The sequence below is a fragment of the Falco biarmicus genome, chromosome 6 (genome assembly GCF_023638135.1).
Source record: "Falco biarmicus isolate bFalBia1 chromosome 6, bFalBia1.pri, whole genome shotgun sequence".
Classification (NCBI taxonomy): domain Eukaryota; kingdom Metazoa; phylum Chordata; class Aves; order Falconiformes; family Falconidae; genus Falco; species Falco biarmicus.
Genome location: NC_079293.1, coordinates 27774247 through 27788162, shown reverse-complemented (window position 1 = coordinate 27788162; position 13916 = coordinate 27774247). Strand labels below are relative to the sequence as shown.

Genomic DNA, 13916 nt, shown 5'->3' with positions numbered 1-13916 from the left:
AAGTATTTGAAAGCTGAAATAGTGTTTTGTCAAACTGAGCTTTTTGTATTCCTGTGTACAGGAATTGAATTTTGTCTTAGAATTCAGATATTCTTAGCAATACCGTATTGCTCATTGACCATATTTAAATTCCATTTTAAAGGTACATTAGTTTCTCTGATAAGGTTTAAATCCTGTGGTCAGATAATTCACAACCCCCTTCTTTTAATTCGTCTTTTTAACTAGGATAGAACATGGATGTATCTGATAGTTGCTGTCAGATGATAATGGTGACTCCTTGTTTAAATACATATTTGTATTTTTCCAGTCTTTCGGATGTAATCCCCAGTCTAGGTTGTTTTGTTTTAAAAAACATTTTTAAAAAGCCCTCTCACTACAATATTTTGAAACAATTGTTGCCTAAAGTGCCTAAGGTGGAAAAGAATTACTTATGTATCTCCAGTTTCCTGTATTTCTTACTGTGTACTGTGATAACAGTTACAACCATAGGGACCTCCTTTTGCGCAAACTTTTTTTAGTTCTGTTGGTTAAGGGTTTCAAAATAACAAAGTCTGCATGTGTATCTTCAGTTACCTTTTTGTGTCTTTTAATATTTTCTAATTATGCTGTTTGTTCTTTAATGTGAAGTAACAAACAAATAGGGTAATGTATTAAAATGTTTCTCATCTGGATAACAGGAGTGTCGCTAAGAGAAGAAGAATAAATGTTTCCAGATAAATAAGGAAAAGACGAAAACTGGCATAAGGTCATTAGTCATACTGGAGCTTCAGGGACTGGAGGAGAGCTGTGGGTATAGACTATTTATGGAAACTTAGATTTTATTTATATAACATAAATATAACATATAGATGTTATTTCTTTCTGCCAGTGAATACCAGAAATTAGTATTTTAGAGACTCACTTCAACTGTTTTGAAAATTTGTTCTTTAAACAGAATCCTGGTTGACTCAGTCCCTATAGAAAGAATAGTTAAAAAATATTTACTTCTTCACATAATGCCTGACTTGTGATCTCTTAATGCTTATGAAGTATGTCCATTAGCAAGTGTTTATGATACGGTGTCATCAAGGATAGGTAATGTTTGTATTAGCAACATTCTCTGCAGCGTGAGCAAAGGTGATGTTCCAACATGTTTTTGAGTTCTTTATGCCATCATGAAGTATAAAAATGTTTGAGAATATGAAATTTATTTCTGTTAGTCTTTTATAATAAATTTTATATCTACATTTCTTCTGTATTCCATACTTCTTTAAATTCTGTTTTGGAAATGTGGCATTTCCAGTTCTTAAGAGTGACATACTGCATGGTTCGGTATCTGATTTGTACATGCCCAGATTTCAGCGGCACTGTAATTACTTTCTTTTACAGTTAACTGAAAGATCTGCCACAGTACTGCATGTTGGGAAAGTAGCTTTTGTGTCTGGAAATAGAAGGAAACATGTTAAAAAGAAGGTGACAATTTCTGCATTGTATGATGAAAAGTATGAATTTTATGTAAGTCACTACAATCTTTATTAAAAACAAAACAAGAAAAGAAAGTCTTCTCAATAAGGCTAGTGTTTGTTGACTGGTTTTGATATTCATCAGTAAGCACAGCTCACACAGTAAAAAAATTATGGGTGAGAGCTATGAAAAAGATGGTGATATTTGGAAAATTTTAGCGTAATAATAATTTTCTCACGTAGTTAGAAGCTGATACAAGATTCTGAGAGTACATTAAGTATCTGCAGATTTGAGTTATTAGAACCTCTGTTGTCAGTATTGGAGTAGCTGAGAGAAACTAAATTCTTGTAAATCAGCAAATTTTTGCAGTCCTTCCAAAACAGTGATAACGATAATGTCTGCTTCAGCTGAGGATGTGAGTGCCTTACAAAAACAGGTTAATCCTTGTGCAAACATTACCTTCACCTGAGCATTTGTGCTCTTAGAATATCTTTTCATAATTCTTGGCGTGTTGTTAGTCTTATAAAATACCAGGATTTGGTGCCTGGGGGCATTGTGAGATTTTTTCAAGCTTGGAAGTTTGTATTGTGAATAAAGAGCTGGTTCATGGGCTGGGAATCAGCTCACTTTGGTGGGAGGAAAAAAACACCCCAGTATTAATCCTTACAGGAAAGGGGATCAGTTTCCAGATGGGCTCTTGATTTTCCACTAGACTTAATGAAATTTGGCAGGGATTAAGTTCTCGTCCTTTATTTTGGTAAAGGATATGCTACTGAGGTGTTTTTGTTCTAGGGTTCTTTGTTCTGAGAAGGGTATGAATATGTATTTCAGGAGCTTTTTCCATTGGAGGGGCCAGAACAGAGTTACTTACCTAGATAGAGACTGTGCCTCAGTCTCAGTTCAAAGCATTTATGATAATTTAAAAGAAGTCTTAAGTATTGGAAGAAATTTTAGTGTCCAGCACCCATATGGACTTTGGGTGCTTAATTTTCATAACATAAATCTTACTTACTAAAAAGGCGGACTCTGTCTGTGCTCTAATTTATATTGGCTTGGTGTCATGAATGAAAACATCATGAATGAACTTCAGCCTATTTTCGGGTATGTTTATTGTTCTTGGGGGAATGCTTCCAAAAATCATACCACCAACCTTGTTTACATATATTTTGTTGGTACGGTGGTGGGGTTTTTTTTGTCTTTTTTCTTTTTTTCTTTCTTTATTTTGCTGGGTTTATTAAAGGATGAGAACAATACTAACACATAGATTAACCTGGTGAATTCAGGTTGCATTTTAAATGGAAATTTCTGTTGCTGACTCTATAAACAGTGCTTTCCTAAAGCCCTCCAATGATACTAATCTTTTGGATGCTCCGAGAAGCTCGCCTGAACAATGGCAAATGGAAGCACAAGGATATGAAATTCATAATATCCGATTTTGTTCTTTTTTTAATAAAATAGATATAAAATATCAATTCTGAGAAGGGGATATGTGACAGTGAAGCATAGGGGACAAAGAATATTAATATGCTTGGAGGTGCTTCAGCCCTACAAAACTTCTATCATTTTTAAAAGTAATATTAACATGGAGTTAATGCAGCTCTGAATGTGTCATTGGCATCAGCTATTTCGCTGTTAGGCAAAGGTTTGAGTTGCCTCTATAAGGATTCAGATCTATATAAAGGTAGAAGCTGTGCTGTCGTGATAACTGGGAGTTCAAGTAATGATTTGTGAAGCAGGATACAGATCTGTAGTGCAGCGGGGCTGCGTCTGCCCTTTTGAAATATCACAGTAGGGAAAATCAAGGGAAAAATCTTTGAGGAGGAAGCAAGGCCAAATACTTTTTCTCACTAGCTCGGAATTAATTGGTGAAATTTTGATAGCAACTGCATAGCGTAAATCACTTGGTGAAACATTGTCATGTTTTGCTGGTGATATTAAATCTTTTCAGTTTAGTATTTGGTATGGAACATAGCATGGGGGTTTAAGGTACAGCTACAGGAGAGAAGGTGGGATGCTGCACAGGGAAATCAGAAAATGTGGTAGCAGTGGAGCTAGTGGCAAGTCATATTTCATGAATTTCTGTCAAAATATGTAAAAATGTATGGGAGGAATTCACATGCCTGCATGTGAATATCTAAACAATGTTCTAGGCGCTGGAGAATATCAGAGACATCTGCATAGGGCTGTAAGATACTGGTGCAGGCCATAAAGGAGGTGGACTGTTCTGGACTGGCAGCTGAATGCCAGGCAAGATGCTGACTTTTCTGGTGGTTTTGTATCTGAAATAGCAGTAGGAGCCTGTGTGTGGGCACTGAGTCACTACAGTCACTGTTCCTTTTCAACCTTTCATTTTTGGCATAGTTTAGGATTTTTAAAGTTTGCAACCTCTCAATTAGCTCTTCATTCTACTGAAAAAAAAAATAAAGACAGTTATGTGACACCACTGTTGTTCACCCCCCTTTGCATGACAGTACTTTTAACTATGCAGTAAACATTACAGACTTTTTGTATTCTTAGTTTATTTATAACTTCCTTGTGGTAGAGACTGGCTGTTTGTGCAGTGCCCAGTAAAACTTGCTGGCCTTTGTATGTCAAATCTAGATATTTTTTGAACTGATTCTAGGTTTGAGTTTTAAATAATGTCTGAATGATATGATTAGCTTTGTGCATTTTTGCATGGTATGTGGACATTCAGAGCATGGAGAGTCCAGGTGCCGAAATCCTATTTGGAATTTATCCTTTAAGCTGCAACCTGGATTTTAAGCCCAAATTTAACAGTGGGAATCACAGTCCAACCTTTTCCTCTCTTCTTCCTCTCATGCTCTTCTGTTTGCATGCCTAAAATGTATGGTTTATTTTGTTGTTAAGCATTCGTGTGTTCCTAAAGTTCTTCTACATGTACCCAGAGCTGCTGGCAACTGAACTGGGTGTGTTGGCTTCTTTGCCGGCATTTTTATGTGCAAGGCATTTCCATATGCGAGTCATCTGATGGCTGTGGTGCTGCAAGTGGGCTCAGGTTGTGTCTAACATCCTGACAGCAGCGTGTTTGTCTATGTTTACTTGCTAAAGGAGAAAGGTTGGCGCAATACTGTTATGGTCTATGTAAGCAGTCTAAAGCTGAAGTAGATTGTTCCATTCAAACAGCTAAATCTAAGCTAACTTCTCCACGCTAAACATTGTGAAGTTCCTGCTGGCTTCCTTTCATTTCTTTTTTCCTAAAGTTCCATTTCGGTTGGGAGTGCAGAAAAAGTCACTGGCTGCTTTTCTGTGAGAATAAAAGTTAGAACATTTGCATGGGAAAGCGATTGGTCTTTGGCTTCTGCCTGGTAGAGAATAGCCTAACCAGTAGGCTTTAGCTAGCACTAAACTGGAGTTTTTCCTCTGCTGTTACATTGCTATAACACACAAAAAAAAAGCCAGAGAGACCGTAACTCATGTCATCTACTGGTGAGGAGAAAGGTGGCAGTGGGAAGGGTGGAGTCTTAAATTTAGCCTAAGACTTCTCTGCATCCAGTGAAACTTAATTTAGGTGCAGTGAATAATTTAGCTTCTGGAGCTGTATGCATATAAATTTGGCACAGTAATACTGCTGGTTCTCTGAGCTTACTAGCCAACAGCTTTTTAGGAAGTCTTTAATGGTTCTTAATTGTCTGCATTCAGCAAGAAAAAGCTTTCCTGTCTTGGATACTGGAGGTTAAAAACATGTAATCAGTTGACAGAAGCTATGTTAAGTTTGACTAGCAAGTTAACAATGTGCCACATGCAAGCATTTCTGGATAAAATTGGTGATAACTGATTTAATAAACGGTGTTTCTCAGACTTCCATATGGCTGCAATTTAGATATTATTGCTGTATTTCATAGTGCTGAATAGTGTCAATATTCTGCTTATGTACATAGAAGACAAGGGTTATATTGTAAATAACTAAGCACATGTAAAGTATGTAACATTTACAGTATTCCTATAATGTTATATATGTAGAAAAAATATGCAAATGAAGACTACTATGCATTCCATTCAAATTACATATGTAGACAATACCTAAGAATTAGAATAAATTCTGTAATTTTCCAAGAACTCAAAAGAGTAAGCAATTGAGTTTTCATTGAAATATAGTGTGTTTCACTGCAATTGTCTCTACAGCGTTTTGATGAGGAGAATGATGGGTATTTCTAGCCAACCAATAACTTATTGGCATGTACAATTCATGGTTTCTAATGTCAAAGGTAACTCTCTTAGCCTTTACTTAAATTTTTTTTTTTTTCCTTTCCTGAAATAGAGGTAAGCTTTGTTACAGAAGCATTTTAAATACTGTGCGAAGATGGCAAGTCTAATGAGTCAGAGTCTGTTGACCTACGTAGAAGAAGGAAATGTTCCTGCTCTGAAAGCACTTCTTGAGAAATGCAGGGATGTAGATGAGAGGAATGAGGTAAGATGATTTTTTGAAAGTTCAGTTTCATATTGCAGCTTATTAGTTATTAGTTGCAGAATGAGTAATTAGTGAGATCACACTGGTTATTTAATGTACAAAATTTCAGTTTTATTTTCAAATGATTGCTTACCTTTGCACAGAGTGTTCAGTCTCTTTCAACATCTCAACATCTTTCATTGCATTTGTTTTCTGAGTGTTCTTCTGAGCTGGAAAATGCAGCTCCATCCTTACGTTGTGAATGAAGATTATACCTGTATTTCCACAACTAGGAATTGTTCCTTAGTTCGCAGATCCAGCTGCATGTGCGTTCTTGCCCCGTCCACTTTGGGGTGAAACCCGGGATAGTAACAACTCTTCCACCACATCCTGGTTTCCAGGCAAGAGAAACTTTGTTATATGATCCAAATAGAAGCATCTTTGTAATTTACTTTGAGCAGATGCTCACCTGGATGAAAAGACCTGTATCCAAAAAGTTAAGTCTAGATGTAACCAGGAGGATTAAATGACTTTACTGGGATTATGCGGGAAGTCTTGATACACAGTAGAGAGTTTAAATATGGATTATTCAGAATCCTGTGATAGTGCAATAATTGTTAGTGTCTGATTTGAGCATATTGCCACCACCAATTTAAGCAAATGTGCTGCGGTGCTGTGGTTTCAGTATGCTGCGCTAAAGATTCCTGAGAGTTTCTTGGGAGGTTTGATTCATGCAAATGTCTGTTGCTAGTGACTGTTTACATTGTTTTGCACAATGTTTAAAATTCAGGTTATCTTTATGTACTATTAAGTCTTCTGTGTATTTTACAAATAAGTTTAGATGATTTGATTAATTTGTTTCATCTTCTGTGTAGTTTTTCTGATTTGTAAGCATTTGGACTTTTCTTTCATCTGGATGTGCAACTTGTATCATAAAATTTTATTTTTGTTCTGATTTTCTAAATAGTGTTGTAGATCTGGAACCTTGTCAACTTAACATAGGATATTCAGAGAATCAGATTTGCAGAAAGATTCAGGATAGGAGGGACCTCTGGAGGTCATTGTATTCAGTCTCCTCCAAATTGCAGGACTAACTTCATTGTTATATCAGGTTGCTCAGGGACTTAACAGGCAAAATTTGAAAGTCCCTAAAAGCTTGGAGAACCTGCAGCCTCTCTGGGCAATTCTCCAGTGCTTAACCAGTCTTTGTTTAAAAAGATTTTCCTTTCCTTACGTTGTATTGGAATATCCTTTGCTGCATCTTGTGGCTGTTGCTTCTTGTCTTCTTGTGTGTCCCTTGAGAAGAATCTGCCTTTGTCTCCGAAGATTCCCCTTCTAAGTCGGGTAAGACTGATGTTAATGCCCCCTTACTCTTCCCTTTTCCAGACTGAACAAATCCAGCTCTTAGTTTCTGCTTGCATGTCTTGTGTTCCAGTCTCATAACCATCTGAGTGACCCCATTGCTGGACTCTGCAGTTTGTCAATCTCTCTGTTGTTGGGAGCCCAAAATGGGGCATTGTGTTCTGGATTCAGCCTCACCAGTGTTGAGTAGAGGGCTAGCAGTGGTCTTGTTAATGCACCCCAGTATTTGAGTTGCCTTTGTTGCTGCAGGGGCACACTGCTGACTTGTGGCCCTCTTGTCCATTGGGACCCCATGCCTGGTTCTGCAGTGTGGCTCCCCAGGCAGGCGTCCCTAGCCAGTACTGTTGCCTGTGGTCAGTCTGATCCAGTCTCTCTGCATTTGCCTTTGTTGAACTGCAGAGGGGTTGTCAGGCCTTTTCTCTGAACTGCAGGCATATCAGCTGCTCTCCATAGCTTGGGGCAGTCTGTAAACTTGATTAGAGCGCTTTCTGTTTCATGGTTTATGTTGATGAAGATGCTACAGTGTTAGCCCCAAATCAAACCCTCCCAGACGAGCATCCGTTACTGTGAACAGTTGGCAATTACCCACTGAGTCTAACAGTCTAGGCAGTTTTTATACATACCTTACAGTGCATGGAAGAGCGGCTTTCTGATTTTTTTTATTTTTTTTTAAGTCTTCGAAAATGCATGTTTTGTTCTGCTGCGTTGTTTTTTTAAATTTGCATAAGATGGCAGGAATATTTTTGGAAAGAAGTCGAATGGCATATACCACTCAAAACCAAAAAGCATCATGCAATTGTGAAACCAATGTACAGAATTTAGCCTTACTGTAGTTATCAGTTCTGGCTTCAATTAAGACAGTTTTCTCTCATTGTCGACACATTTATTTCATGCTGTGCATGTGCATATGCTGAGGTAATTGAGATGGGAGAATTTTTGTTTCAGAGTGTTTACTGCATGCCAGGTGGTGAGGTTCATGTGTATCTGAGGAGTAGCTTGTTCCCTCTGCTGGTAATTCCTCTCAACAGCATGGCCAAAATTAGATGGATAGTCTGTGTTGACTTTATCTCAGCAGTGTCACTGCCTTCACCACCTTTTCTAAATTTTACTTCTCTTTTTGATGGGACTAAGTGCACTCCTGGGTTTCAGTAACTGCCTTTTTTGCAGAGATCATTTCCCTGATACCGAATTTTTTCAGTCTTCTGATATATTGCATTGGAGAAGGCAATTTCTGGAGACATGTATGGTTTGCATCAGTGTTAAACCCAGGGACAACAACTGTTTGTATGTATCAATGATAAGAGTTTTTTTTAAGTGGTAGCTCTTCACTGGAGTTCAGTGGCATTGAGTGCAAATTCTGTTTCCAGTTCTGGACCTGCCAAGATGTCTTTTCTTCTTGGGTAAAAACAAAATACCAAAATGAGAATGTCAGTGGAGTAGATCTAAAAAGACTTCTGACAAGCCAAGGTTTGCTAGTGGCAGGACCTCCCAGGCTGTAGTGACTTGTCCAATGGTAGGATCACCCACATTGTTACCAACCCTTTATATCTTGGCTGTGATCAGTTGCTGGAAACATTGGGATGTTCCAGTCAGTTTGCATATGGATGGTTTTTTTGGATTTACACCAGCAGTTGCAGTTAAGTGGAACAAGTCTCAGTCTCTCTGCCTTCTCCCTGCACATCCTTTTCCCTGTGTGCATTCTTCTCTGACACCAGATACATAGATTACTTAACAGCTAATGATAGATGCTTGCCTTGTCTGATACACTTTGATCCTAACAGCCTTCAGTTTCCTTTGATGTGTCTTTCTTTCTGCTTCTCTGCTTTTGATACTGAAGTACTTTATGCATCTTCAATTCTGAATCTTCCATTCTCTCATGGACTGCGAGAGAGCTAATCTGTAAGGTAACACTGCTGAATGGTTTCCCTAAAAAGATACAGGTGTGCCTCTTTATAATTTGGATATGCTGAGGTAATTGAGATGGGAGAATTTTTGTTTCAGAGTGTTTACTGCATGCCAGGTGGTGAGGTTCATGTGTATCTGAGGAGTAGCTTGTTCCCTCTGCTGGTAATTCCTCTCAACAGCATGGCCATCACTTGGCTGTGATGTACAGATATACTTGTGAGAAATATAAGCATGTAGTTGTTGTGGAGTGTCTAGACTCCTGGGCAACTTTTGATACTTAATCTAGGTGTCACAGGGATTGTTTCTGTGTTGGTGCAAATCTCCATTATTTGCTAAAACATTGAAACTGTATTGGAGAATCTCCTAGCAAAAAGGGAAGGATGTTTTTAGTACCCCTATAGAAAAGTTTTACATCCGGCTAAGAATACCAGAGCCTAGTCTACAACTGTATGACACGTCTTACAGGAGGGGATCCTTTCCTTACCCACAACATCCTCTTGACCAGAGATACTTTTGTTCAGTTTCTGTTACCCACCTGTGGAAGACAACAATCACAATGATAACAATAGTAACTGTTCAGAAGGAGATAAGAAGAATGCTCATGCTAAAATAGGGATTTTATTGTGTATTGCTGAGCACTGTTTGGAAGGGACCTCTGGAGGTTACCTAGTCCTGTGTCCTGAGCGGAATTTGCTGCGTCCAGCACAGGGCAGGCCCAGCGTCTTTTCACAGAGGCTCTGTGCAGCTCCCCCAGCTCCAAAGCCTGGACACTTACATTCAGTACAGTGAGGCTCCTGTCTGCCCGTTTCTCCAGCCTGTCAAGGTCCCTCTGGATGGCAGCACAAGCACCTGGTGCATCAGGCACTCCTCCCAGTCTTGTACTGGCTGCAAATGTGCTGAGGGTGCACTCTGTCCCATTGCCCGGGTCATTAATGAAGGGCCACAGTATTGACCCCTGTGGTACTGCACTAGTGACTGGCCTCCAGCTGGATGTTGTGCTGCTGATCACAACCCTCTGAGCCCAACAGCTGAACCAGTTTCAGTCCACCTCACTGTCCATTTATCTAGTCCGTTCTTCAGTAGTTTGTCTGTGTGGATGTTCTGGGAGACAGTGCCTAAATCCTTGTTAGAGGTGGGCTCAGCAGTATCTCAGCTCTTCATCCACCGAGCCAATGATACTATCACAGAAGGCAGTCAGATTGGTTGGGCGTGATTTCCCAAATCACTTGGCATTTGTATTCCCAAAATATTCATTTGCAAATAAAGAACTCTTCTTAAGGAGCAAAAGTTATGACTGTTCTCTCCTCTGGAGAGCTATTATCTTCTAGAAAATAGTATTTTCCTTCCTCTTGATTTTTTGAGCATTTTAGGGGGTTTTTTTGTGTCCAGACCTAAATACAGCTGCTTGTTGATACAAAATATACCTTAGGAACTATGCAGGGATACCATTTTGAATGTATACAGTGTATGGTTATAACAATATAAACTTATACGAGAGCATAATTTCTTCCTGTAAAAAAATTACACTGTTAGATATTAAGTTATATCGTGTCACAAGTAATACTGTTTGTCATCCATAATGTCGTGGGGAAGATTCTGTGAAGTCTGGTTAGGGAGTAGCTCATAGGCTGGAAAGCTTTTTTGAAAGAATCAGTGCATTTCTGTGACTTAATTTTTTTTTAATTATTTTGTTCAAAATATATATATATAAAGAGCAGAAAGAACTCCTCAAATATCTTTATTAATCTTAACTGTTAACTGTTTTACTAACAAAGATTAGTGATGTTACTGTGTTTTGATTCTGCATTGATTTTTATTTTTTTCAGGGAAGTTGCTGGTATATAACTCCTAAGATGTAACTTTTGAATTATTTAGAGACTAGATAATTTGAGGTTTCTATATGGTACAGAGAAAAGACAGAAGAGAGGGCAGGACAAATTCTTTTTGTTTATTAAGCTTGTTGAAACTCACAAATCTACTGTCAAATTTACTAAGTTTTACTTTTCATCATTGTGGTGGGTTGACCCTGGCTGAATGCCAGGTGCCCACCAAAGCTGCTCTATCACTCCCCTCCTCAGCCAGACAGGGGAGAGAAAATGTAACAAAAGGCTCGTGGAATAAGATAAGGACAGGGAGAGATCACTCAGCAGTTACTGTCACAGGCAAAACAGACTCGACTTGGGGAAAATTAGTTTAATTTATTACCGTTCAGATCAGAAAAAATACCTTCTCTGCACCCCTCCCTTCTTCTTGGATTCAACTTTACTCCTGATTTCTTTACGTCCTTCCCCTGAGTGGGGCAGGGGAACAGGGAATGGAGGTTATGGTCAGTTCATCACATGTTGTTTCTGGCACTCCTTCCTCTTCACACTCTTCTCCTGCCCCAGCGTGGGGTCCCTCTCACAGGAGATGGTTCTCCATGAACTTCTCCAGTGTGAGTCCTTCCCATGGGCTGCGGTTCTTCACCAACTGCTCTGCTCCAACATGGGTCCCCCCCATGGGGTGCAAGTCTTTCAGGCACAGACTGCTCCAGCCTGGGCTCCTCTCTGGCATGGGTCTGCAAGTCCTGCCAGCAAACCTGCTTCCACATAGGCTTCCCCTGAGGTTACAGCCTCCTTTTGGGCATCCACTTGCTTCAGCGTGGATATCTGCTCCACTGCTAACCTCCACAGCCTGTCTCACCATGGTCTTCACCATGGGCTGCAAGAGTATCTCTACTCAGGTGCCTGGAGCACCTCCTGCCCCTCCTTCTGCACTGACCTGGGGGGCTGCAGAGTTGTTGCTCTCACATACTTTCACTCTTCTCATTGCTGGCACAGATTTATTTCCCCCTCCCCCCTTTTTAATATGCTATCACAGAGGTGCTATCACTATCGCTGGTTAACTTGGCCTTGGCCAGTGGTGGGTCCATCTTGGAGCCGGCTGGCGCTGGCTCTGGCTCTGGTGGACGTGAGGGAAGCTTCTGGCAGCTTCTCACAGAAGTCACCTCTGTAGCCCACCCCCTCCCAAAGCCTTGCCATGCAAACCCACTGTGGTCGTGCAGAGCAGTTGTATCTCAGAAGTTTGCTGACACAGAAATAGGCTAATGGAAGGGTGACAGATTGTAGCTGACTTTGAAAATGTCCTTGAAGGCAAATAAAACAGCTTTTCTATCTTTTCCCTGAGGTGAGGCTGTCTGTTAAAAACCTGTGTTGCACAGGGCAGGAATAATTTGGTCTGTGTTTGATGTAATGTCAGATGAAAGTATGGTATATAGGTTGACTTTTTTGCAAGGCTTCAGCAAGAGATCTTACTGTTACTCTGAATCAGTGTACATGTTTTAATGGCCATTGTTGTTCATACATTGGATTTATGTACTTCTGAACAAGTGACTGAGTTACTTCAAGATGTAAAGATGTACGGGGTGTATTAGAGATGTCTTCAGTGGGCAAATCATTCAGAAAGAAAGATATTTAGCAATGTAACTTTTTTCTGGTAGCCATTTTTAATGGCTGAAATGTTGGGGTTTTTTTGGTTTTGGTTCTTTTAATCTCTTATGGTACAGGGTTTAATGCCACATTCTCCATTTTAATTGCAAGTTTACTGCATTGTTTGAAAACCAGTCCTTTTCAGTTCTTCTCACTGGCAGTTAAAATGTAGAAACAACTTAACATTCCTGTATAGTATATGGCCTTTGATTGTTGGTGTGTGTGTCATTTGCATTGTTTCCCAATGCATCACTTTTCCTATCATTTTGATTTCAGAATGGCCAGACTCCGCTCATGTTGGCTGCTGAGCAAGGCAATTTAGAAATTGTCCAGGAGCTTCTCAAGAAGGGAGCTAATTGCAACTTGGAAGATGCAGTAAGTATTAGTGCTTTATGTGATGGTACCTAACAGCAGAGGAAAAAGAAATTTCAAGAGGCAGGCAAAGAAAAGGAATTTAGGTTAGAGCTGAGGGGAGGGAGAAAAAAAGGTGGAAAACAGTGACATATAAGAGACATTTTATCCAAAGTTGCTTTGCTCTGTATTTCTCTGATTTGATTCCTCATGAAGAATAGGGATATTTAAGATGTTTTAAATGTCTGAGGGTCTCTGCTGAATGCTGCTGCTGATTTCTTAGGATTGGCAGTCATTGACATAAAAAGGCAGGTGGAATAGAGAAATTCAGCATCAAAAATGAGGTCCGGGTGATTTTGCTCATCTTGGTGATGTTGTGGTATGTCAGGATATTTTATTTATTTATTTTATTTGTTTTTGTGTGGCCTTGGTGTTTTCCAATAAGTACTGAGGGAGGATTTCAGTTAAAGGGTTATTTCAGGTGAAAACCAGAACAGTGACAGAGAAGGGTTTCAAATTTATGAACTGTCTTCCTGCCTTTACAGAAGAGGTTGACTCTAGGTGAAAGATGCCCAGAAAGGATGAATAGGACAGAGGTGGTGTTAAAAAGTTTTGAAAGGTCTGTATATTCCAATGAAGAGTGACAAACAGGGAAAGGATGTTGCTTGGGTGGTTGTATTTTATTCTTCTGTACCTGGTTTAATTTTAGCAGTGTAGACATCCAGAAAAGGTCTGGTATGAAACCTGTCACTTCTAAAAAACCAACCAAACAAAAAAAGTCTCTGTCTTTTTTGAGACATTTTATTATATTTGCTGTAAATGCTACAGTTCTTATAGGGAGAACAGTTACCACGTGAACTGTTGCTGTATTTACGTGTGAATAGCACATAAAACAGTAGTCTGCACCTGGACGTGGTTTGAGCAGTGGATGGAAGGGAAGTGTAATGCAAGAGGAAACGTATCTCCTGAAGTGATCCTAA

At 39.4% G+C, this 13916-nt stretch overlaps 1 protein-coding gene across 3 annotated transcripts in view; it reads left to right on the top strand.

The window, feature by feature from the left end:
* The window catches only part of KIDINS220 (kinase D interacting substrate 220), an 80721-nt gene that overhangs the window by 1591 nt on the left and 65214 nt on the right, over positions 1-13916 (top strand). For all 3 annotated transcript variants that reach the window (XM_056343243.1, XM_056343242.1, XM_056343241.1), the window contains exons 2-3: positions 5723-5872; positions 12862-12960. In XM_056343243.1, the coding sequence (XP_056199218.1) occupies positions 5765-5872; positions 12862-12960 (207 nt within the window). In that variant the 5' untranslated portion in view covers positions 5723-5764. The remainder of the gene's footprint in view (positions 1-5722; positions 5873-12861; positions 12961-13916) is intronic.